General features: G+C 41.3%; 2 protein-coding genes across 6 annotated transcripts in view; one reads left to right on the top strand and one right to left on the bottom strand.

Moving 5' to 3' along the window:
- The window catches only part of LOC131108618 (transferrin receptor protein 1-like), a 24,517-nt gene continuing 1,537 nt past the window's right edge, over nt 1-22,980 (bottom strand). Inside the window, exons 2-24 of one of the 4 annotated variants that reach the window (XM_058059757.1) lie at nt 21,461-21,561; nt 17,348-17,976; nt 15,942-16,093; nt 11,605-11,698; nt 9,569-9,766; nt 8,201-8,240; nt 7,629-7,839; nt 7,304-7,544; nt 6,967-7,104; nt 5,496-5,580; nt 5,294-5,416; nt 5,119-5,214; nt 4,900-5,039; nt 3,896-4,017; nt 3,644-3,763; nt 3,454-3,539; nt 3,322-3,385; nt 3,164-3,231; nt 2,435-2,502; nt 2,262-2,352; nt 1,949-2,182; nt 1,648-1,797; nt 1-1,564 (exon numbers count right to left, since the gene is read on the bottom strand). In XM_058059757.1, the coding sequence (XP_057915740.1) occupies nt 1,349-1,564; nt 1,648-1,797; nt 1,949-2,182; nt 2,262-2,352; nt 2,435-2,502; nt 3,164-3,231; nt 3,322-3,385; nt 3,454-3,539; nt 3,644-3,763; nt 3,896-4,017; nt 4,900-5,039; nt 5,119-5,214; nt 5,294-5,416; nt 5,496-5,580; nt 6,967-7,104; nt 7,304-7,544; nt 7,629-7,839; nt 8,201-8,233 (2,286 nt within the window). In that variant the 5' untranslated portion in view covers nt 8,234-8,240; nt 9,569-9,766; nt 11,605-11,698; ... (1 more) ...; nt 17,348-17,976; nt 21,461-21,561 and the 3' untranslated portion in view covers nt 1-1,348. Of the gene's footprint in view, nt 1,565-1,647; nt 1,798-1,948; nt 2,183-2,261; nt 2,353-2,434; nt 2,503-3,163; nt 3,232-3,321; nt 3,386-3,453; nt 3,540-3,643; nt 3,764-3,895; nt 4,018-4,899; nt 5,040-5,118; nt 5,215-5,293; nt 5,417-5,495; nt 5,581-6,966; nt 7,105-7,303; nt 7,545-7,628; nt 7,840-8,200; nt 8,241-8,426; nt 8,531-9,568; nt 9,767-11,604; nt 11,699-15,941; nt 16,094-17,347; nt 17,977-21,460; nt 21,568-22,980 lie in introns of those variants that run through there. The other 3 variants (XM_058059758.1, XM_058059760.1, XM_058059761.1) reach the window with 3 other exon arrangements.
- Nucleotides 10,658-22,980, top strand: part of sh3kbp1 (SH3-domain kinase binding protein 1) — a 17,993-nt gene continuing 5,670 nt past the window's right edge. For both annotated transcript variants that reach the window (XM_058059762.1, XM_058059763.1), the window contains exons 1-7: nt 10,658-10,896; nt 14,662-14,819; nt 17,715-17,829; nt 17,906-18,012; nt 19,670-19,805; nt 19,909-19,991; nt 21,486-21,575. In XM_058059762.1, coding sequence (XP_057915745.1) covers nt 10,893-10,896; nt 14,662-14,819; nt 17,715-17,829; nt 17,906-18,012; nt 19,670-19,805; nt 19,909-19,991; nt 21,486-21,575 — 693 coding nt within the window. In that variant the 5' untranslated portion in view covers nt 10,658-10,892. The remainder of the gene's footprint in view (nt 10,897-14,661; nt 14,820-17,714; nt 17,830-17,905; nt 18,013-19,669; nt 19,806-19,908; nt 19,992-21,485; nt 21,576-22,980) is intronic.

A 22,980-nucleotide genomic window follows, 5' to 3' on the forward strand; every position in this document is an offset into this window, starting at 1 on the left:
TACGATGCTGAGGGGTTTATTTATCATCTTGGTCAGACATAGAAACACCATCAGAAAAACAAAATATGTTTCCCTCTGTTGTAAGTGCAACAAAAGCTACACAGGCTAAACTTTCTCTGCCCTCATATTTGACAAATTATTACATTTAACTGTATGGTGACAGTCTGAGTAAATTTCAATGCTGGAGCATGAAAAAAAAATTCAATTTAGATCTAAATCAAGTGCAAGAAAACAGGAAATCTCTGAAGGACAACACCTACCCACTACAACAAAGCAAATAGTAATAAATATGTCAAGTATAAAACTCTGGGAAACACTGTCCCCGATAAGTTGTTCCACCCTTGGGAGTGAAATATGAGAGGCACTGCTCCCGATAAATACACATTTAAAGACATGTTCCACCCTTGGGAGTGAAATATGAGAGGCACTGCTCCCGATAAATACACATAGAAAGACATACAAACACACACACACACACACTGGTAGGCAAAAACTACCATCACTTGTTATCATTATGGGAGACACTGCTCCCGATAATGGGTTTTAATTATGGGGCATACTGCCCCCCGATAACTGACGGCATGGAAATCAGGTTGTCAATTGCATTTATATTGTGTTCCTTTTTTTTTTTTTTAATTTAAACTTTTTAGACTTAACTAGTTTCATACATCAATTAGACGGCGAGTCATTTGGGATTTTTTTTTTTTTTTTTTTTAAAGCTGCCAGAGTTGAGGAGCGGTTGCGTCGCTCTGTTTTGTCAGCACAAGTCGAAGAGTCATGTAGCAGATGCTGCTGTTGGATTAAACGGTACAACCGTCATAATTATGGAAGGCACTGCTTCCGATAACGTCGTATACAAAAAAACAAGAATAATAATAATAATAAAAAAGGAGGTTGTTACACTGCAAAAACTTTCTGTATAAATAATGTCTGCAGTGTTTTGGATGGCAAGAGGTCACAGCGGAGGCGCTCACCGATTCAGTGTTGTGTGGAGGAGGAGGCAGCGGATTCATCAGTAGCATTCTTTTTTTTTTTTTTCAAGTATAATCTTCTAAAGTTGGATGGGCTTGAAAGCCCCCTCCCTCCAAAGCAAAAAAAAAAACATCTGTAAAGGTACAATTTGTAAAAACTAAGTTAGCTTTCCTTCATTCTTCCACTAAGTTTGGAGTGTTTAATACAAATTGCACCTTTAAAAGAGGCGGGACTAAGAGCGGTGATGGACAGTCATTAAGTGCTTTTTTTTGCCTCCTGCTCTATTTAAAATTTTTCTTTTCACTTTTCAACTGCTTTTAGTTTGACACACACACACATACGTACGTACGCGCACATACACGCTCACGGTCTAGATTTAATCGTCGTCTTCTTCCCAGATGTCACTCATCATGGCGTTGGCACAACCCTTCACGTTCCAGGTGGCATACGCCAGCAGGGTGTGGAGCTCTTCCGTTTTCTTGTCATTCATCTCTGCGATGGACGCTAAAGTGTGGGGGCCTTGGCCGATTAGGATGTGACGGAAAGGGGTCTCTGCGATGGACACGTACGGCGAGAGGAGGTTCTGCTCCACCTGGAGTAGGAATGAAAGAGAGGGGGGGCGGGGCTTAAAATGCAAAGCAAAGCCGACTGCGCTTACACTCGTGATCTTCTTACGCTCATGAGTTTTTCGTTGAGGAGGCGGCAGGACTGGTCTTGGCTTAAGTCAGTCTGGTCAATGGTAATCTTCAAGTTGGCCACCGCTCGCTGGAAGCTGCCTTGAGCATTGGCCAGCCAATCAGGATCCACGCCTTTCAAGTGACCATCCTGCAGAGCCAAAAAAACCCAATCAAATCTTGAGCCTTAGAATGGTAATTAAGGGGGGTACAATTACAGCTGGAACCAAATTGCTGTGTGATGACTGTCGACATGGCGATCACACAGGTGGGGTGTCCATGTTTGGATCGATAGTACTCACCATGACCAACTGGTAGACATTTCTGTGGACCTTTCGCAAGGCTTTGGAAACCACCTTGCTGTATCGGCTCACGTCCAGGGGGAGCAGGCGGTCGTGGATCAGCCGTAGAGCCATGCGGCCGGTAAACTGGGCGGCCAGCAACGTCATTTCTGCGGTGTGCTGGGCCGTGTTGTAATTCAGGTGGTCCATGTTGTCCATGCTGGTGCCGTAGTACATGTAGGCCTCGGTTTTTGCCTGCGTGGATTATACAAAAAAGGTGGTTAAAGTGCGCCTCTGCTGAAATGCTCATGAGATGCATTGCGGAATGGCTCACGTTGGGGTTGATGAAGTGGAACGAGATTGAGGGAATCCCAGCGAAGGCCAAAAATGGATATGCAGGGTCATCTACGGACATGGGCTTCAGTCTGTACACACACACACATATATTTAATTAGTTCCTCATGACATCATTTGGCTACTTTTTTGGCTTCAGGCTTAACTACTCACACTTTGGCTTCCCAATTGGTGCCGCCCACCATATCGTACAAGGTGCCACCATTCAGTGGACTCTGCACCTAAACACATTAAATCAAACTCAACATTAATATTCAATTGACCCAAATATGGTTCTCGCTGGTTTCCTCCCATATTGCAAAAACAATTCATTGGTGACCCTAAATTGTCAGTAAGTATGAATGGTTGTCTGTATGTGCTCTGTGATTGGCTGGCGACCAGTCCCAGTGTGTACTGTGCCTCTCGCTTGAAGTGAGCTGGGATTAAGCGGGAAAATAAATGAAATCAAGGGGCTGCACGGTGGTCGGGTGGTTACCGCACAGACCTCACAGCTAGGAGACCAGGGTTCAATTCCACCCTCGGCCATCTCTGTGTGGAGTTTGCATGGGTTTTCTCTGGGGACTCCGGTTTCCTCCCACATTCCAAAAAAACATGCTAGGTTAATTAGCGACTCCAAATTGTCCATAGGTATGAATGTGAGTGTGAATGGTTGTTTGTCTATATGTGCCCTGTCATTTAATGTAACAGTATAGTGTATAAAAATATTGCATATAACAATATAACAGTCACTAATACAGCAACTTCACACTCAAATATACAAACATGTACCAGTATGAAAATAGGAAAAGCGGTAGAAAACGAATGAATAAAAAACTGAACCCAACATCGTTCCAACGGTGATAAGGCATCAAAGTAGTGCAATGAATGAAGCGGTGACGTTACCTGCTTCATTGTGTTCTCCAGCAGGCTTTCCAGCAGAGGGCTTGCTGAGGCAATAAAGCCACCCCGACCTGGGAGTAGACATGTTAGGTTTATATGTAATAATATACTGTATTGTATATGTAAAAAAATCTATTATTACACTGTGAGAGTGAACCTACCCCAGACCATGCCATCGAGGCTTATATATGTGCACATCCTCTTGTCAAGTGAGGACAGGTAACCCTGAAAAACAGACCAGTTTAAAACTTGATTGTTTATGTGCATCCTGAATTGTTTACCCGAGATCTCACCTCCAAAAATTCAGTAGCGCCGACGCTTCCGTACTCTCCAGCACTCCAGCTGGCAAACACTAAGCTTCTCCGAGGTTGAAATCCACCTGGAAGGATGCGCACAAGGCAAAGCAATGTGACATTTGTAGCTAGTGTAATATCGTAAAATACAACCATCACACAAATGTCACATGACTGCATTTGTTGGTACCTTTCTTCACCATCTCACTGATAGCCTTGGCTAGCTCCAGCAACACGGAAGAACCAACGGCGGCTCGGGCGTAGCCTTTCCCCCAGGCGTCCCTCTGGGCTCCCAGGACCACATACTGGTCTACAACACACATATTTTCTTTCAAATCTATAGCCCAATCTGTGTATGTGTGTGTGTGTGTGTGTGTGTTAAGTGGTCCAAGGTACAGTAGCATTAACGATATAAGAGGAGCGGCCCATTTTGACTACATACCAGGATCTACAACTCCTTTGATGACTCCAAACACATTGTGGAGCTCTGTGTTGACAAGAACGTTGTTGACCTCCACTGTAATGTTCTTCACTCCTCCACGGTTTCCCGGCCCGCCAATTGTCCTACAGATAGTAATGAGACAATAGTCACGTTTACATGGACCCAAATATTCCAAATATTCTAAGAATGTAACCTTTGTATACACATCATTCCGAAAGAAAAGTGCCAATCCGAATGAATATATAATCTGATTCACAGGGGTGGAATGTTCCTTTCCCAAATCTGATTAGCCACGTATACATGAACCCAAATATTCCAATTCCATTCGGGTTATTTGCTCAAATGGAAAGAATCTAACCTTTGTATACACCTCATTCCGAAAGAAAAGTGCCAATCCGAATGAACATATAATCGGATTCACAGGGGTGGAATATTCCTTTCCCCAATCCGATTGAGGTATCTTGTACCCGCTCAATCGAAAAGTTGTCAAGGTGTGTTCTTTCAGCGCATGCTCAGGTTTTGAAAATGGCGGCGAGCAGTCATCATTGGACTATAGCGGAAAGTTAGTTTTTGATACAAACTTAAAAGAACTGAACGTAATTGCAAGACTGGATGGCCGAAAAACGATTTATTATTATTAAAAATTAATCCCATCCAACTCTACGTCTCTTCTTCGCTGTCATTTTCTGCAGGGTTTCAAGTTGCTGTTTTAAAATAAAGCGTAGCAACTGTCCCAACAAACGTGGTTAAGCACACTCTCGTCCGCCATCTTGGATGAATCACGTGATGTTGTTTACGTTTTACTGCACATTTCCCGTTTACTATTCCGTTTGATTATAGCGGCGCATGTCGACAGGAGATTGGAATACTCCTTTCCATGTATACACGATTTTCTGGTGCGTCATTCGGAAAGATGAAAATCTCATGTAAACGTGGCTAGTTAGGATACATATTTATAGAATATCAGGAAGTGTAACCTAATCTATAACAAACTGGTAGCTCACTCTAGGAGGGTCCTCGCCATGTTGGCAGTGATGGTCTGAGCCGGAATTTTGGGCAGACCGGAAGACTGCGTTGGCGGGAACTGAGTATGGTTAAAGGAAGGAAATCCCGGAGTGTACGGGTCGCCTGAGCCCAGATGAACCTGGTGAGACGGAGAGGACAATTGGAGGTGGGTGACAGGATGGTGAAGATGACCGAGTCGCCCGTTGAGCAACACTTACATGGCCATAAAGTGCTGTGTCAGCAACGTAACTGTAATCTTCGAGGTCAGGGTATATGAGAACAGCAGCGGCTCCCCTGGCTTCAGCATTGGCCACCTGGAGAAATACAATTGGACGATATTAACCTATGAGGGAGGGGGGGGGGGGGGAAGGCTCCAAATGAGGCTGTATGTACCTGTTCTGCAAAGCTAAGATTTCCAGCTCGCAGAAGCAAAACGCTGCCGTTCAACTCAACCTTCATAGTCTGCACATTGTCCAGATCCTCAGGGCGGCCATAAGAGCCGTACACCAGCTTCCCCTAAAAAGGGCGGGTCCATTCATTTAATGTTTACATTATGCATTCAAGCAAAGCATCTGTAGAGGCCGCTGCTACTCACCTCCACTTTTCCAGTATTGCTATAGGCAAGGTAACCATCTGGTTTGAAGATTTGGGAACCAAAGGTAACAGTATTTGGACGTTCCCTGCAGATGACATCATTCTTGTTAGCCGAACTAATCAACACAGAGGGTCAACCAGAATCACGATTCCTACTTCTAAATTAAGGATCGACCGATACATCGGGACGATATTACTGTTCTTTAATTGAATCGGTATCGACCGATACGCATGTGGGTTTGCGGATGTATTTTTACGCGGAGGATGCTAGCTAAAAATTGATAATGCCGTTTAAATGTGTGTTTAAGAAAGCTGAATCCTACTGTGTTCAGTGTTTACATTTCAAGAAATAGCACGCAGACCTCACAGCGAGGAGACCAGGGTTCAATTCCACGCTCTGCCATGTCTGTGTGGAGTTTGCACGTTTTCCCCGTGCATGCGTGGGTTTTTCTCCGGGTACTCCGGTTTCCTCCCACATTCCAAAAACATGCTAGGTTAATTGGCGAGTCCAAATTGTCCATAGGTATGAATGTGAGTGTGAATGGTTGTTTGTCTATATGTGCCCTGTGATTGGCTGGCGACCAGTCCAGGATGTACCCCGCCTCTCGCCCGAAGACAGCTGGGATAGGCTTCCTCCCACATTCCAAAAACATGCTAGGTTAATTAGCGACTCCAAATTGTCCATAGGTATGAATGTGAGTGTGAATGGTTGTTTGTCTATATGTGCCCTGTGATTGGCTGGCGACCAGTCCAGGGTGTACCCCGCCTCTCGCCCGAAGACAGCTGGGATAGGCTTCCTCCCACATTCCAAAAACATGCTAGGGTAGTTAGCGACTCCAAATTGTCCATAGGTATGAATGTGAGTGTGAATGGTTGTCATTGGCCACTTTTTCCCACCAGGGTGGGATCAAACGTCAAGAGCAACTGAGGAGAAAAGGGGGGATGGATATCAAATAAATTACATTCAGACTAGACTACATATAACTCATCTTTGCTGCACAGCGGTTGAGTGGTTAGCGTGCAGACCCGAGTTCAATCCCACCCTCTGCCATCCTTGTGTGGCGTTTGCATGTTCTCCCCATGCATGCGTGGGGGGGGGGGGGGTACATCCGGGTAGTCCGGTTTCCTCCCAAAACATGCTAGGTTAATTAGCGACTCCAAATTGTCTATAAGTATGAATGTGAGTGTGAATGGTTGTTTGTCTATATGTGCCCTGTGATTGGCTGGCGACCAGTCCAGGGTGCCCAAAGACAGCTGGGATAGGCTCGAGCACCCCCTGCGACCCTCGTGAGGAAAAGCGGTAGAAAATGATTGAATGAATTAATGAATTTGTTTCAATTTGAGACCTGGAATATTTGCAGTATCGGGCACAAATATCGGCCCAAGCAAAATCGGCCATCGGCTAAGGATGATGGGAAAAAAACACATCGGTCGATCCCTATTCAAAATATTAAAAAACAATCCATAATAACCTGTCGGGCTTCTGCAACTGTACATAGTGAACATCTGTCCAGCTCTGTAGAGCGAGTTTCTTGAATTCCTCAGCGATGAGGTTCCCCTGGTGAATGTCGCCTTTGCCGCCCGCCAAGCGTGTCGGCACATCGAAATCCCTGCAGAGAGGTTTTAATTCAACTCATTTTTTTCATGTGCGGTTTACACAAGCCTCGTTATTCAATTTATTTCACCAGCGAGGGCGCTACAAACAAAAGAGCTGCTCTGCTGATCAGTCAGATGACTACTTGGTGAGACGTGTTATCAAACTTCACATCGTTATGACTTCCAGCGAGCATGTCTTAGTGAAAGGCTTACTTGAGACGTGCGGTAAAGGCTTGGCGGGTGAGTTTGTCGTCGAGAAGCTGAACGATGTCCTGCCAGTTGAGTCGAACTTCTACGTCCTCCGGAGCCTCCACTTTGTTGACTTCTTGCTCTTGCGGTTTCTCCGTCACCACTTTCACCACCTGGTCACCTAACGCTACCGCCGATGACTGATTCCCGCAGCTAACGGGGTCCACAGCAGACCGATGGTGGATGGCGTACGCAACAAAATAGCCTAGAAAATATTTGTAATGCTCACTCGTGTTGTGTTTCAAACTTAAATATACAGGACACTTTGAAATTCAAGTGTGCTTTTTACCTGCGATGAAGATGAGCAAGAAGCCCATCATTTGGAGGAAGCACATGTGTCGATTTCTGCCCTGGGGCGCGGGCCGGAAACTCGGAGAGCAGTCGCCCTGCCCGACTTCCGTGTTGTCATCAGCGGGGTCGTCGGACAGTTTAATCTCTACGTGTCGGTCTGCTTCCTCGTCACGCTGCAGGGTGAACCTGCTGTACTGGACGCTTTTAATCTGGCGGGGGAAAGGAAGGAGGAAATAAACTACGGGAGTGGTGTGATGTAGAGAAGAAAGTCCCTCTTATAGCAAAACCCTTATGGTAATGTCCTACAGTAGGGGGCACTGTTGCTGTTGTTTTTGTCAGTGGAAATATAAATAGAAACATGAGTTTCTATTTCATCAATGGTAAGACACCAGTACAGCTATACGCTTTCAAAAAGTAAAAAGTAAAAAGTAGCGCCCACTGGTGGACAAATATAACAAAGCCAGGAGTTTTCGTTCGAAAAAATTGTAAAAATTGGCTTATGTTCTTAGAAAAATGGGATCAATAATGTCGTCGATGCTAATAGCGGTGAAGACTTGAATAAACACTCACCATGTTGTTGAATGTAGACTTCACACGATCCATTTTGAGTCTAAAAATACACAAAATATTATTTTACTATTTTCATGAACAAGCTTAATCACAAACAATACCAATCCGCGCTTCTGTGGACAATAAAAGTTAAAGAAACTGTCTCAAACTGGGTTTAATTATAGTTATAGTTGATTATTAATAGTTATATAAAGTGAAACGCTTCTTATTTTTCCAAGCTGCTAACCTGCTCTGGCTTCCCGAGTCAGTTGAGGCTAGCGTCGATGTATTTCCACAGCAGCGGTGTTTGTGTTTTAAACAAAAATCAACGTCACAAAGGCAAATCCTCCAAAGTTCTGCGTACTTTTACAAGCACCGCCTCTTTACTGCTAGTAATGGAACATTCATTGTTACCAGAAGGAGAACAAGATCATGTCCCCGTGCAACTTTCAGTGGGTTGGAACAATTGAAACTGGTTTAGCCGACTAAGTTTGTCATGCGTGGGCAGCATCAAACCGATTACAGGAAGTTTTGCACCTTTTGTTTTGTAACGTTGCATCTGACCTTTAAGTACAATACATTCTAAAATAAAATAACTATGGAAAGCTTGTGCAATTGGATGCAATTATAATGAAACCTGTTTGAGTTTTCCTCTGGAAATTTACTTTTAGACATGCCATCACCGGACTGTATTATAATTGATACAAAATAAATGTTATACAAATTCTTAGCATTTTTGGCAACACTTAAAATGTATGTATCCTAGCTTTTTGTAGGCCATTATAATACTAGTATTCATTTTCATGCAGCCCCGAAGGCTCAAAAGCCATTTAAAGCATATTTGACTAGCAGGAGCCGGTTATTAATTGCATAGTAGATATTTGGAAATAGACTTAGACGCTTGAGGAAAATGTGGGGAGTGGCAACGAGTGTTTCATCATGTCCTTCAACGAGGAACACACGCCATGCGGCAGGAAGCTTATTCGATAAATTACTTAAATAAATGATAAGGACTATTAGTTGGAGAAAACGCCATTTTGTATAAAACAACAAGGACAACACAGAAATGTAAACATTTGCAACGTTATTCAACATTTTTAAACACACGTGAACCATGTGGTCGAGGGCAGAAACATTTCCCGAGAAAAATTTTATTACAAATGTGAGCTTTTTGACGCATTAAGCGGGTATTATAATGAATATGATATTGTGAGGGTTTTATGAGTATCACATACGCGCACTCACATGGCCGGCTGTAGTGTGCGACATTGATTGTGAAAGCGGCTACTGTTCTCCTTTTAGCATGATTCACTCGTCAAGTCAATGCCTAACCGTCATAAATGCATGATTTAATTTTAAAATAGTGCAATTATGTCCGTTTTAGCTCACCTTTAAGATGCTTCCGCCTTAATGGCTCTGCCGCCTTCTCCGAGATGTGTCCTTCCTTCCTTCCCCGAGAGCAGAAAGACGTACACTGCACTTCCGCATACGTCACGACGAGCCATTTGAGGATGACGCACGCCAACAGGGGTAAAATGGTCTTCGATTTAACAACGCCTGATTCGACACAGAATGTGTCCTCAATTTCTGTGGGGAAAAAAATATTTAAGCGCTAGTAGCAAACAATGACTAAATTGTCCACATTTGTAAAACATGAGCTGACTTTATATTGAACTGTTTTTATTTAATCACTTCAAAGACTATTTTCGCTGTTTCGCCATTTGAATACACTTTCTTTTTAGCAAGTGCTTTATAAATACATTTGGTTTGGTATGCTATTGTGGATATATATATATATATATACTGAAAATATACGCTTTTACCAAATGTATTCATGAAAACAATAATTTAATGAAAAGCTGTGAATGATTTGTATAGTGATGTCATTCTGCAGATGGTCTCAGGTGTCACTACTGTTTCTTCTGCAGTCAAGCATGACTTTGAAATATTACATTAAAATGTAATTTAAGTGTTTTCTGGTTATCATTTAGAGGTTTTGATACTGCTATGGATGTCCAATATCATGTCGGCTGCTGCAGCACAGTCATTTCCTGCAAAGGATCAATAAAGTCTCAAGAGCTGCATGATAAATTCTGTCTTTAGGATGCTATTGCTTGAGTTTGACAGCAGAGGGCGCTGTTTACGTGGCTGTCGTTTGCAGTGGACTCCTGCATCACACTAACAACTGATTTTAAGACCAATTTTGTGGCTAAATAAGTAAAATATCATGACAAATGTGCACAGTATACTTTTTTCTGGTCACTCATTTTATTATTGTAGTTTGCTTGTAGTAATGGGGCAATTATTTGATACCGCTAGCATATTTGTTATAACTACTACTCATCAACCTAATAACGCAGTGATAACGTTTAATGAGTGACATGTTTATTATTATCATTAATGGAATGCAATTATTCTGAAACTCTACTTTCCGATGGTACGGGAAGTCACCACAGCAGAGAACGCGAGCTTCTCGTTTTCGGCCGCACTCTGTTGTGCCCCCTCTGTGGTGCGTTGGTGTAGGGTGGGAAAAAAAAAGAGGAAGAAGGAATATGGTTTCATGTGACGCTCCTCCCGCTGTAGCGGATCTCTGGTAGAGGCTGGGAGGAAGAAGGAGGCTGCGTGGATCGGTGCTCAACAAAACCGCTAGATAACTGAACCGACCGCTTTCCTCGGCACCGAGCAAACGTAGAGGAGCACCGAGGAGACATAAATGGGTGAGGTGTAACATTCTTTCACCCTCTTCTTGTATTGAAGAACATCCCCTTCTCCTTGCACAATACCCCCCACAGCATCTAGGTGCTTCCTCCCCACCCACGGGTGCTGCCATGTGTATATGTATATGTGTGTACCTCTTGCATATACAATCTTCTCTTTTTCCGCCATGCTTTATTTAATGCAGCATAAGAGGCGCCTGCGTGAGGGTTTCACGGGATGATGAGTTGCAGATGTTGACACGTTTGCATTCACTCTACGTGTGTGTGCGTGTGCGTGTTTATGTGTTGTGGGTGACACAGGCCTGACTGTGACATTCCTCATTAGGCACGTCCCCAGGGTGCAGACAGGGGCTGACTGTCGAGTCATCGATCGCTAAATCGCCAATTATTTCATCAATGCAGTGCACCAGGATGAGCTTGTTTACAGTTTGAAATTACTTTTTTATACTCAGCGGTGACATACAAGTATATAGTTTTTTTTTTTTTGCAGTGATAAACAGAACGCAGGTGGTCGTTTCAGAATATAAACAAACTAGCTAGCTAGCCTCAGGAGAGCCCAAACACAAATACTGGGGTCATTTATCACAGAAAAAGCTTATAAATGTTATTTTGTATCTGTCGAGAACTCTCTAAACAAACGGAAACATTTACAAAGTGCAACTTCTAACTGACAAGTTTCTACCTAAATAATGAAAATAGCAGTCTTACCTCATTAAAACAGCAATGGTGGAACACAGCACAGTGTTTCTTTAAAGTGACACCGCCACCTAGAGGCCTGGCATGCACGTTACAGCCTTTCTACCTAAATAATGAAAATAGCAGTCTTACCTCATTAAAACAGCAATGGTGGAGCAAAGCATTGTGTTTCTTTAAAGTGACACTGCCACCTAGAGGCCTGGCATGCACGTTACAGCCTTTCTACCTAAATAATAAAATAGCAGTCTTACCTCATTAAAACAGCAATGGTAGAACACAGCAGTGTTTCTTTAAAGTGACACTGCCACCTAGAGCCCTGGCATGCACATTACAGCCTATTCAAGCGTAATATGGTTTAAAAAAAAGTGTAGGTCTTGTGTAGTTGGGGCTAAATTGATTTAAAACATGCTTTTTTTTAAAGGTTTTGGAGTCTGACAACACACAAATATTAAAAAAAAAAACTTCAGTAATGGTGGACACAGCATGGTGTTGTTTTAAAGTTATATCGCCATCTAGTGTCCTGGCATGCGCATTTTAAGTTTAACTTCCTGGTGTACTTGCAAGTATAATTGGGGCTTATCACTACATTATCCTTACCATAAAAACGCGCTCGGTTCTGGGCATGCATGACACCTTTACACCTTCACTTTTACGACGGTAGTTATTTTTTTTAATGTATGACCATAAATGGTCAATAACTATACTTCATAATGGGGTTTATTTTATTTTAATTAGACTCTTATTACAAGACTTTGTTAGCATGTGGATGTTTCTATCGTTTTTATGGCTTCTATTGCTACGTAGAAATTTATGCAATGCACCTAGCCCAGACGTAAGCATCATATCTGCTTATGTATATGAATACAATATGTTCTGATGATTGCATAGTGACAGGGCTATCGTTAGCCTGAAAAGGTAACAGGATGTGCACCAGGAAATGTACATTGGGTGTACTGATTTAGTAATGTCATATTCTTTGTGGGTATAGCTCAGCTTTGCAACAATCCAGCATCTGCATTGAAAATCAAAAACGATGATATGAGTGGGAGAAGCTGCGGAAGTCCTATCCACACATTTTGAGTGGGTTTGATTCCCCCCGTGGGCTTGCAAGGCCGGTTCCACCGACTGTGAAAACACGCTGTGGATGTGTTCAGCGAGTGGCTGCAGCCAAACGCACACGTCAGCATGCAGTGTGTGTGTGTGTGTGTCTGTGCGAGTTATCCCTAACAAACCCGAGTGCAGCTGTTCACGGGAGACTGCGGCTAGTCTATTCCCGCTTCTCCACCGCTCGAGTGGGAGTTTTGTTTTGTCTGCAAGCGACCTCATTGTCAGATCACTTTTCTGTATTCATTGTGAATCATATCTGGACCTACTTGTGGTCAAAGGTCATGTCCTCTTTCGGCAGGCTGAGTGCTTTCAGCCAATTTTTTTTTCGCCTCTTTTGCAAATGGTTGTCATGTGACCCATCAATAATCCATAACAGTGGAAGCTTGCTTCCCATAAGTGAACGTTTGCCGCAACTCCATGCCGAAGTTCATTTAGAGTTTGGACTTTTCTATACGTTTGTGCACAAAATATACCGCATGTGTATGCGTAAGGGATCACTTAATGAGAGTGAGTCATAGCCACCCGTTTATACGGTTGTTTCCATGGTTACCACACCCCAAAGTCCCCCATTCCCCAGACAAGGATCAAGCCTCTGTGCATGTTTGCGTGTGTGTAAAGGGATGTGATACAGACAGCAACAAGTTGTGTTGGCTTGTGCAGTATTTTATTATGGTGGCTAATATTAAAGTAAGAGATTTTTGTTCGTGTTCTTGGCCAAAAACTTGTGTCACAATAATGCAAAATGCTATTTATAGATGTACTGTATATATATGGTATGTTTGTATATCTGTGTGCCTATTTATCTTTCAGTTAAACCTTAATTAGCATCATTAATTAATTCACGGAGGTCCGACTCTAACCAAACTAATGTACAATTATAGTTTATATGCAGAAAACAATTTGAAATGCATATAAATACATATAAATGACTAAAAGGGATAAATAAACATATATAGGTACTTTCACCTTCTTCACTGAAGGTAAAAGTAACCTTAAATGTTCTTTTAACTCTTTCATTTGTCACTTATATGTGTTTAGAATTGTAAAACTATTTTTAAAAGTGTTTTGTGTTAACATTTTCCAGAGTCAATCACTGATCGGTTGCCATTTTGTATAGCTAGCTAGCATGCTAACAAGGATGGCTGTCTTGTGATTTAAAAAAATACATTAAGAACACAGTTGGAATTACACAGTGTATTAATAAAATGATAAAAAATGCTAAATGTTGTATGTTAAACGTAGGATTCACGCAGAGCAAGGCAAAATTGTGGCGTACATTAAAAAAAAAACACGCTAATCGGGGATAATGCTAACCAAAGTTTCCACTGTATATATTTGTTTGCCTCTATCTAGCACTTCTTTAGCATCTAGCTAGCTAGTTCAGATTAGACAGGCGTGCGAGTTCCATCTAGATACACTTATATTTAGAGTTTTATTCAATTTTGTTCCCTTGAGGGGAAAAAAATACCTCAACAAAAGTACTCTAGTTCAATTTGAGGCACCCTATATGTAAATACAGCTTTGGTTGTTTACAGGAGCAATCTGGCGGCCATCTTGTCTTACATTTGACAATGATGCTAATATTCTATCAATCAATCTTTCTGTTACTTATGTATTAATTATTATGTACTGCACCTACTCTAGAGTGGGTTAGCTAGTTAGCTACACTTACTGTATATTTTTTGTTGTGCGTTTGTATTACATTTTTATCCCTTTCATCCTGAAAGACTTTGATGCTTTCATTTTGGAGCACTGAAAATGTAAATATAGCTTTGGTTTGTTTACAGGAACAATCTGGCAGCCATCTTGCGTAGCTAGCTACACTATGAAACTAGGATACATAATGTGGACACAGTGTTGCTGCAGGGCAGTAGAACCCAGTGTATTTTATATAAAAGTATCTCATTATTATTATTATGTATGTGTTTGACCTTTTCACTGAAACCAACTATCTTCTGGCAGTGGAGGCCGTGGTGGAGTTTGACTATGAGGCCCAGCAGGACGACGAGTTGAGCCTGAGCGTGGGCGACGTCATCGTGAACATACGGCGAGACGACGGAGGATGGTGGGAGGGCGAGCTGGGAGGTCGCCGGGGGCTGTTCCCCGACAACTTTGTGCGGGTGAGTAGGCTTCACTAAAGTCGCCTTCAAACATGACGTGTGTAAATGACGTGTGGGATAAGAGGGGAAGTGGTCTTCCAGAGGAAGTGCGGCGGCCGGTGACGCGGTTAACGTTCGCATTTCCACCGCGCTCTGTCACAGCTCTCATTCACTGTCAATGGCTTTGTGTGTGTGTGTGTGAGAGATGGAATGCTGACTGGTTGGTCACAAGACTTCAGTTATGGGAATGTGTTTTAACGGGGGGGATGTCCAAAGGCAGTTCACAAATGCCACAGGAAGTGATGCAATCTTGCAAGCGTCAACATATTACTTAATCAACGGCGACATGCTGTATCATGGCTGGAGTACAGTACATGTTACGTTCATTACGATTCTCCCGGGATCTTTCAAATGTTTTTGTTTTTATTTTATAAAAATAAATAAATAAATTTAATTTATTTATAATTTATAATATATCGAGTACATCGTCTTTGACAAACTCGTAATAAATAGAGTATTAAGTCTCAATGGAAACCGGAACTAACATTACGATTCTCCCGGGATCTTTCGAATGTTTTTTATTTTATTTTATTTTATTTTATTTTATTTTATTTTATTTTATTTTATTTTATTTTATTTTATTTTATTTTATTTTATTTTATTTTATTTCATTTCATTTTATTTTATTTTATTTTTATAAAAAGAAATAAATAAATTTAATTTATTTATAATTTATAATTTATCGAGTACAGCGTCTTTGACAAACTCGTCGGACTTCCTCTAAGCTAACAGAATCAGGGAAGTCAAACCATAAGTGATGTTTGTGTCAAGTTCAGTGTAAATAAAGGCTACAGTGAGGCAAGCATATTCATTGTGCAAAATCCGTCTCCATTAGCAACAGTCAAAGGACACCCCCGGCTTTCAAAGTAAGAGCGCTATAGGTTACATCCTGTTTTACTTGAGTTAACAAAATAAAAAATAGCTTGAACCACCAACATTATGGCTGCAATCTTACTCAAACGATGCCCTACTCATGAATAACGACTAATTTTGATATCACCTCTTCTGCATGGATGAATGTGTGATTATGTTTAAAATAAATATAACTATATTATAACAAGAAGTAGTGAAATGCATTCTTACACAGATGCTTGCAGTGCACAGTGATTTCCTTGCTTGTCGGTGCTGTAGACCATGTGACCCGGTCTGCGCGAATGACATCAGCATGGCAGCTAATCAGATTCACATGGCTCCATGTGCCTGGTGGTGGTTGACTCTCTGGTTGTCATTCTTCTCTATGGAGGACACAAAACACTTATAATTTAATGTCATGACATGATATCAAGCTGGTCAGGTACAGAAAAAGCAGGTCGGGGGTGAAGTGTGTAAAGCAGCTTGGTGATAACACACACACACACACATTAAAAAAACACACACACAACGGCATGCAGATGTTTCCTGTTCAGATGTGACAAATCGTGTTGTCTTCCTCATTTCATCTGCCTTTCCTTTAAGTCCCCGTTGCTTCAATTTCCCCGAAACAGGGAACAGTTGAACCTCTTCATTTCTTCTCAAAAAGCCCTTCTAATTGCTAACAGATGTATTATATATATATATACACAATATATTCCATCAGATAACATAAATCCATGACGTGTCCCTGACTACTCATAAAAGCAGAGGAAGCCGGAGGCTAGCTAACAGTCGCTGCGGGTCCTTTGCGTGGGCTTACATGTGGACTCCCAGGCATTTATTTTTTTCCCCCCACCGCACAACGCTCATTGTGTGTTCAAGAAGTTTTCTGAATGGATGTGTGTGTGTGTGTGTGTGTGTGTGAAGGCATGCAGAGTCAATGGATGCTTCACTTCCTGCTTGGGCGCTTTGTAAAAAACACAGCAAACACAGACTAACTTTTGTATGTATTAAGATTTTTTTTATTTATTTAAGCTTTTATTTAAGATGTAATTAATAATTAATTAATTAAATAATAATAATTTCAATAAATAATATTAATTAAATAATAATTTAAATAAATAATATTAATTAAATAATATTAATTAAATAATAATTTAAATAAATAATATTAATTAAATAATATTAATTAAATAATAATTTAAATAATAATTATTAAATTGTGTGTGTGTGTGTGTGTGAAGGCATGCAGAGTCAATGGATGCTTCACTTCCTGCTTGGGCGCTTTGTAAAAAACACAGCAAACACAGACTAACTTTTGTATGTATTATGATTTTTATTTATTTATTTAAGCTTTTATTTGAGATTTAATCAAGAATTAATTAATTATTGAAATAAATAATATGAATTAAATAATAATTTAAATAAATAATATGAATTAAATAATAATTTAATTAATAATTATTTAATTAATTAAAATTTCTTTGATTGATACAAGGCGGAGTAGTTGTCAAGGAAACAAGTCGTTAGCTTGGTGGGGTTTTTTTTGTGCCTCATTAGGGCTTCCATGCTGCCACACTAGGCCATATGTGAGTATGAGTTGTGTGTGAGACTGGGAATGCTGTGAGTCAGCCTACCCGAGCTTATCTGCTTCATTGGGTTGTCTTCGCCACAGGCCAGGGCTTATGAAACAGCGGCGGCGTGAATGTGGTGGCCCGTCATGTCCACTTTCTCAAGTTGTCCCCCTTCCTTCGTTCCTTGCTTTTACGTTCATGCTCACATTTGTTGTCCTGTCTGTTTTTTTTTTTTCCATCTCGATGCATGTAGCGTCTTGTGATGCTTGGTGGCATAAGTTTGCATGCAGGCCAGTGCTGATCAGTGCTGCCTTCCTGTTGATGGCCGCTAGGGGGAGACGTAAAACTGCTATGTCCCTGATTGAACTGATTCCCCAATAAAAACACTGTTGTCTACTCTAACCTATTCTATCACTGTGTGATCTTGCAGGAGATCAAGAAAGAAGCAAAGAGAGATGGAGGACAGGCGAGTACGGTCAAATCGGACCTCTCCAACGGCCGGGCAAGTCCTGTTTCTGAACCCAGCACGAGAGCGGGCAAGAAAGGTTTGTCATTGTGTTGTTCCCCCCCCATTAAAACGTCATTATATAAACTCTGGTTTGAAAGTATGATTGATTCCAGGGGAGCAGATCCGTAAGCGGCGGTGCAAAGCAGCATTCAGCTACGTGCCTCAGCATGAAGACGAGCTGGAACTGAAAATAGGGGATGTCATTGAGATCGTAGCGGAGGTATGAACTGTTACGATGTTTACTAGTGTGGTGGTACAACTCTACTCTAATCCCTGCGGTCGTGATAGATGAATATCCGCAAGTAGTTGGATATTATCATAGTTACGGCATCGAGAACCTGTTTATGATGTGCTTTTTAACATTATTAGAGCCTTGTAGACATAAAATAACACCCCTATAGTCAACTTTAGACCATATTACCCAATATTGTAGACAAAATGGGAGTAAATAAGCCATTTAATACATAAATACCACTTGCCATAGATGTGTTCCTAGGGGAGCTGACTGGGTGGCTAGGAAATTACATTGGGGGTTCAGAGATAGGGATTGTAGCGCCTGCTGTTCCCGGCGATCAAGTCTGGTGCTTGTGTGTCTCATTGAAGAACACACCAAGATTACATATCATTCACAGTGTCTTTGAATGCGACTTCTGGATTATTTATATTTGTATTTTGGTTAGGGCTGCACGGCAGTCGAGTGGTTAGCACGCAGACCTCGCAGCTAGGAAACCCGAGTTCAATCCCACCCTCGGCCATCTCTGTGTGGAGTTTTGCATGTGTGGGTTTTCTCCGGGTACGGTTTCCTCCCACATTCCAAAAACATGCTAGGTTAATTAGCGACTCCAAATTGTCCATAGGTATGAATGTGAGTGTGAATGGTTGTTTGTCTATATGTGCCCTGTGATTGTATATAACAGTATAGTGTATAAAAATATTGTATATAACAATATAACAGTCACTAAAGTCATCATACAGCAACTTCACACTCAAATATACAAACATGTACCAATATGACTATTAAAAAAAACAACTCCTTAAAAGTTTTCCCTTACTGTATTGCATCTGAGCAACGGATTCATTGGGGTGCTGCAATGACGTCAGCCCCTCTCTGGACTCCTCAAATAAACACACACATCATCAAAAGTATAAGATGCAGATGTATTTCCTACACTAAAACGGTCTGAAAGTTTAATGAATGTTAAGGAATGTTTCCTCCCACATTCCAAAAACATGCTAGGTTAATTAGCGACTCCAAATAGTCCATAGGTATGAATGTGAGTGTGAATGGTTGTTTGTCTATATGTGCCCTGTGATTGGCTGGCGACCAGTCCAGGGTGTACCCCGCCACTCGCTCGAAGACAGCTGGGGTAGGCTCCAGCACCCCCGCGACCCTTGCATTATATTACTTTATAATGTAAGCGGTACAATTTTGTCACAATTATTACAGTAATACTCTTATTTATAATAAAACATGCTTAAAAACCATAATAATAGAAATACATGTATATTTTGCCATATATCAAATTAATATAAAAAAGGTGCCCTGCCATTGGTTAGCGACCAGTTCAGGGTGAACTCCGCCTCTTGCCCGAAGTCACCTGGGATAGGTTCCAGCATACCAGTGACCCTAGTAGTATAAGCGTTATAAAAACGGATGGGAAGAAAATCATAAAAACACGTATATATATATTGTATGATCATCTTATTTCTGATACTAGAGTAAAACAAGTAGGTTGTTGAATTGAAACAAAGTTTGTGAGATAAGCGGTAGAAAATGAATGAATGTTTGGGTCCATTTTAATGTATGTGTCGCCATTACAAAGCTTGCCCACTAGAGGGCACTACCAACCAATGTTAGTACCTCATTGTCTGTACAGGTGGAGGAGGGTTGGTGGGAGGGAGTCCTGAACGGCAAGAGCGGCATGTTCCCCTCCAACTTCACCAAAGAGATCCTGCTAGAGTCCGACGGGACCTCTGGAGACACTTCGCAGGAGGACCTTCGCAGCCGCACCAGTGAGTCTCGGGCCAATCAGACATCACAGAATGACACCCGCTTTACTGTATGATATTAGTGGGTTTTTTGTTGTGTAATAGTTGGATGCTGCTGTGTGCGTAGGTAAGAACAGTCCAGGCAGCGAAAGCGATGGAGGGGACAGTCTAAAGTCTGAAACGGGCTCGGTGGAAATCCAACCCAAAAAGGTAATCGATTGACAAAATCAATCATCACCACATTAAAACGCTTTTGCAGGCTGTTAGTTGCATGCTGAACCAACAGGGGGCGCCATAATCCAACACTTGAATAGAACGTTAAACAATACACAATACAGAAAACAGTACTATCAGTACTAACAGTCTTGCTTTGAATATGTATTTGTTGTTAATTTACTTAATGTTTAGGATTTTCAGTTTTTCAAAAATATATATTAATAAATCATGCTGTTTTGTGGTTGAACAGGGCCTACTATTAGCATATTTTTTGCCCATATGAAGCATTTTCAAGCATTAAAATGGCTAAATAAACTAAAATACATTCATTCATTCATTCATTTTCTACCGCGTATCCTCATGAGGGTCACCAGCCAATCACAGGGCACATATAGACAAACAACCATTCACACTCACATTCATACCTATGGACAATTTGGAGTCGCTAATTAACCTAGCATGTTTTTGGAATGTGGGAGGAAACCGGAGTACATGCAAACTCCACACAGAGATGGTCGAGGGTGGAATCGAACTCGGATCTCCTAGCTGTGAGGCCTGCGCGCTAGAATACATTTTATTTTTAATATTTTTTGACTTTATTTTCATAACATTATACATTTTTCCACATCCGGTGTTAAAATTATAACTTTATTCTTTGTTTTTCATTATATTTAAACAAATTATGTATTTATTTAATATTTTTGTGTATTTTTCCTGGTAATATTACATTATTCCTGGAAAATGACCACTTTTTCTCAGTAGGTTACTTTTTTTTTCAATATTTTGACTTTATTCTTGTAAAATTATGGCCGTTTTTTTGTAGTTTTCTTGTTAAATGATCTTTAATTATAACATGAGCGCCTATAGTCAATGATACCACAATATGAGAAGATGCCATGAGAGCCTAGAGATGAGATGGCCGACGGTGGGATTGAACTCAGTTCTCCTAGCTGTGAGGTCTGTGTGCTAACCACTCGACCGCTGTGCAGCCCTAACTAAAATACAAATATAAATAATCCAGAAGTCGCATTCAAAGACGCATTGAATGATATGTAATCTTAGTGTGTTGTTCAATGAGACACACAAGCACCAGACTTGATCGCTGGGAACAGCAGGCGCTACAACCCTCTCTCTGAACCCCCAACGTAATTTCCTAGCCACCTAGTCAGCTCCACTAGGAACACATTTATGGCAACACATTAGGATAAGTGGTATTTATGTATTAAATGGCTTATTTACTCCTATTTTGTCTACAATATTGTGTAATATGGTCTAAAGTTGACTATAGGGGTGTTATTTTATGTCTAGAGGGCTCTAATAATGTTTAAAAGCACAATCGTAAACAGGTTCTCGATGCCGTAACTATAAAAATGAAAATAACTACTTTGTGTATATTCACCTATCACGACGATCGGGTCTGGGATCAATTAATCACGATAAACGAAGGACAACATGTCACTCACCCTTCCTCGTGGTCTTCTCGGTCAGGTCAGAGGCTTCGGGTTCGGCGACATCTTCAAAGACCAGCCCATCAAGCTCCGCCCTCGCTCCGTGGACGCCGACTCTGAGGGAGACAAGGTAAATGAACACGCCGACTATTTTTGATGACAAAACTGGAACTGAACTCATGTGACCGCCATATTTGGTTGCGTAATCATTTTGATGTTGAGGTATTGGCTCCTCCTCTTCCTCTATCACTTTTACCGCACGCACATACATACAAAGAAACTCCAGAGCCATTTGACAAGCAAGGCAGAAGTGAGAGAGCTTTTTTTCACTGACGCTCACACTTTCACTCACACCCTGTCTTCTGCTAAGCGGCGCTGATGTAGCAAAGTGTCGTCTGTCTGGCTGCAAGCGGAAAAAGAACGGTAGGATGGGATCGTCGTCTAGATTTGTTTTGGACTAGCTGATTTGAGTGTCACATGTTTTTCCTGTGTGGTTTGATGACGGAAAAAAAACACTAGACTTTGTCTTTGTTTTCTTTGCCTTTGTTGAAAGAGCTGCTTTTAATGGTGAAATAGCTAAAAAAAAATAGCTAACAATAGCAAAAATAGCTAACAGTATGAATCAGATGATAGCATCTTTAAGGATCGATTCCAGTTTCATTTGGTTTAAATACTCCATTGTCATGTCTTGTATTTTTTAACATAGCTATTATATGTATAGTATAGTATACATTTGTGTACGCAATGTGTCAGATTTGGATCTGATCCAGATTGCATAGCAGTGTAAACGCAAAATGACCCCACATTTAAATGAGGTCTACATGTTTTTGTAAAGTACTTAGTTTATTATTAAGTGTTCCCGTGCGCCGAAACAGGCGTTAAAAGGATGTTGTGGAGCCTCCCTCCCGCAGAGTGTCGAACCTCCCGCTTCCTTTTATTGGTCAGACTGGTGTCTCTCTCTGTGCTAATGATGCAGAGAGATGTGGGGGGGGGGGGGGGGGGTTGGGAGTTTATGTTGATTGTACTTATCTCTGCTTATACGCAACAAATTGACATGACTCATCACGCAAGCTTTGCGAATGTCGTGGCGTTTTGGGTGAGTCAGCGGGAGTCCATATTGGCATCATCACGCTCATATAACTGAAATGGGCTTTTCAATATAATAGCTTCTGATCCAACATCAAATTTCCCCCATAATAAACAATTATTGTGTTTGAAATGGAGTCTGGGCTGCACGGTGGTGGAGTGGTTAGCGTGCAGACCTCACAGCTAGGAGACGAGAGTTCAATTCCACCATCGGCCATCTCTGTGTGGAGTATGCATGTTCTCCCCGTGCATGCGTGGGTTTTCTCTCACATTCCAAAAACATGCTGACTAAAGTCATCATACAGCAACTTCACACTCAAATATACAAACATGTACCAATATGAATATTAAAAAAAATAACTCCTTAAAAGTTTTCCCATACTGTATTGCATCTGAGCAACGCATTCATTGGGGTGCTGCAATGACGTTAGCCCCTCTCTGGACTCCTC

This window comes from Doryrhamphus excisus, chromosome 21, assembly GCF_030265055.1.
Source record: "Doryrhamphus excisus isolate RoL2022-K1 chromosome 21, RoL_Dexc_1.0, whole genome shotgun sequence".
Taxonomy (NCBI): domain Eukaryota; kingdom Metazoa; phylum Chordata; class Actinopteri; order Syngnathiformes; family Syngnathidae; genus Doryrhamphus; species Doryrhamphus excisus.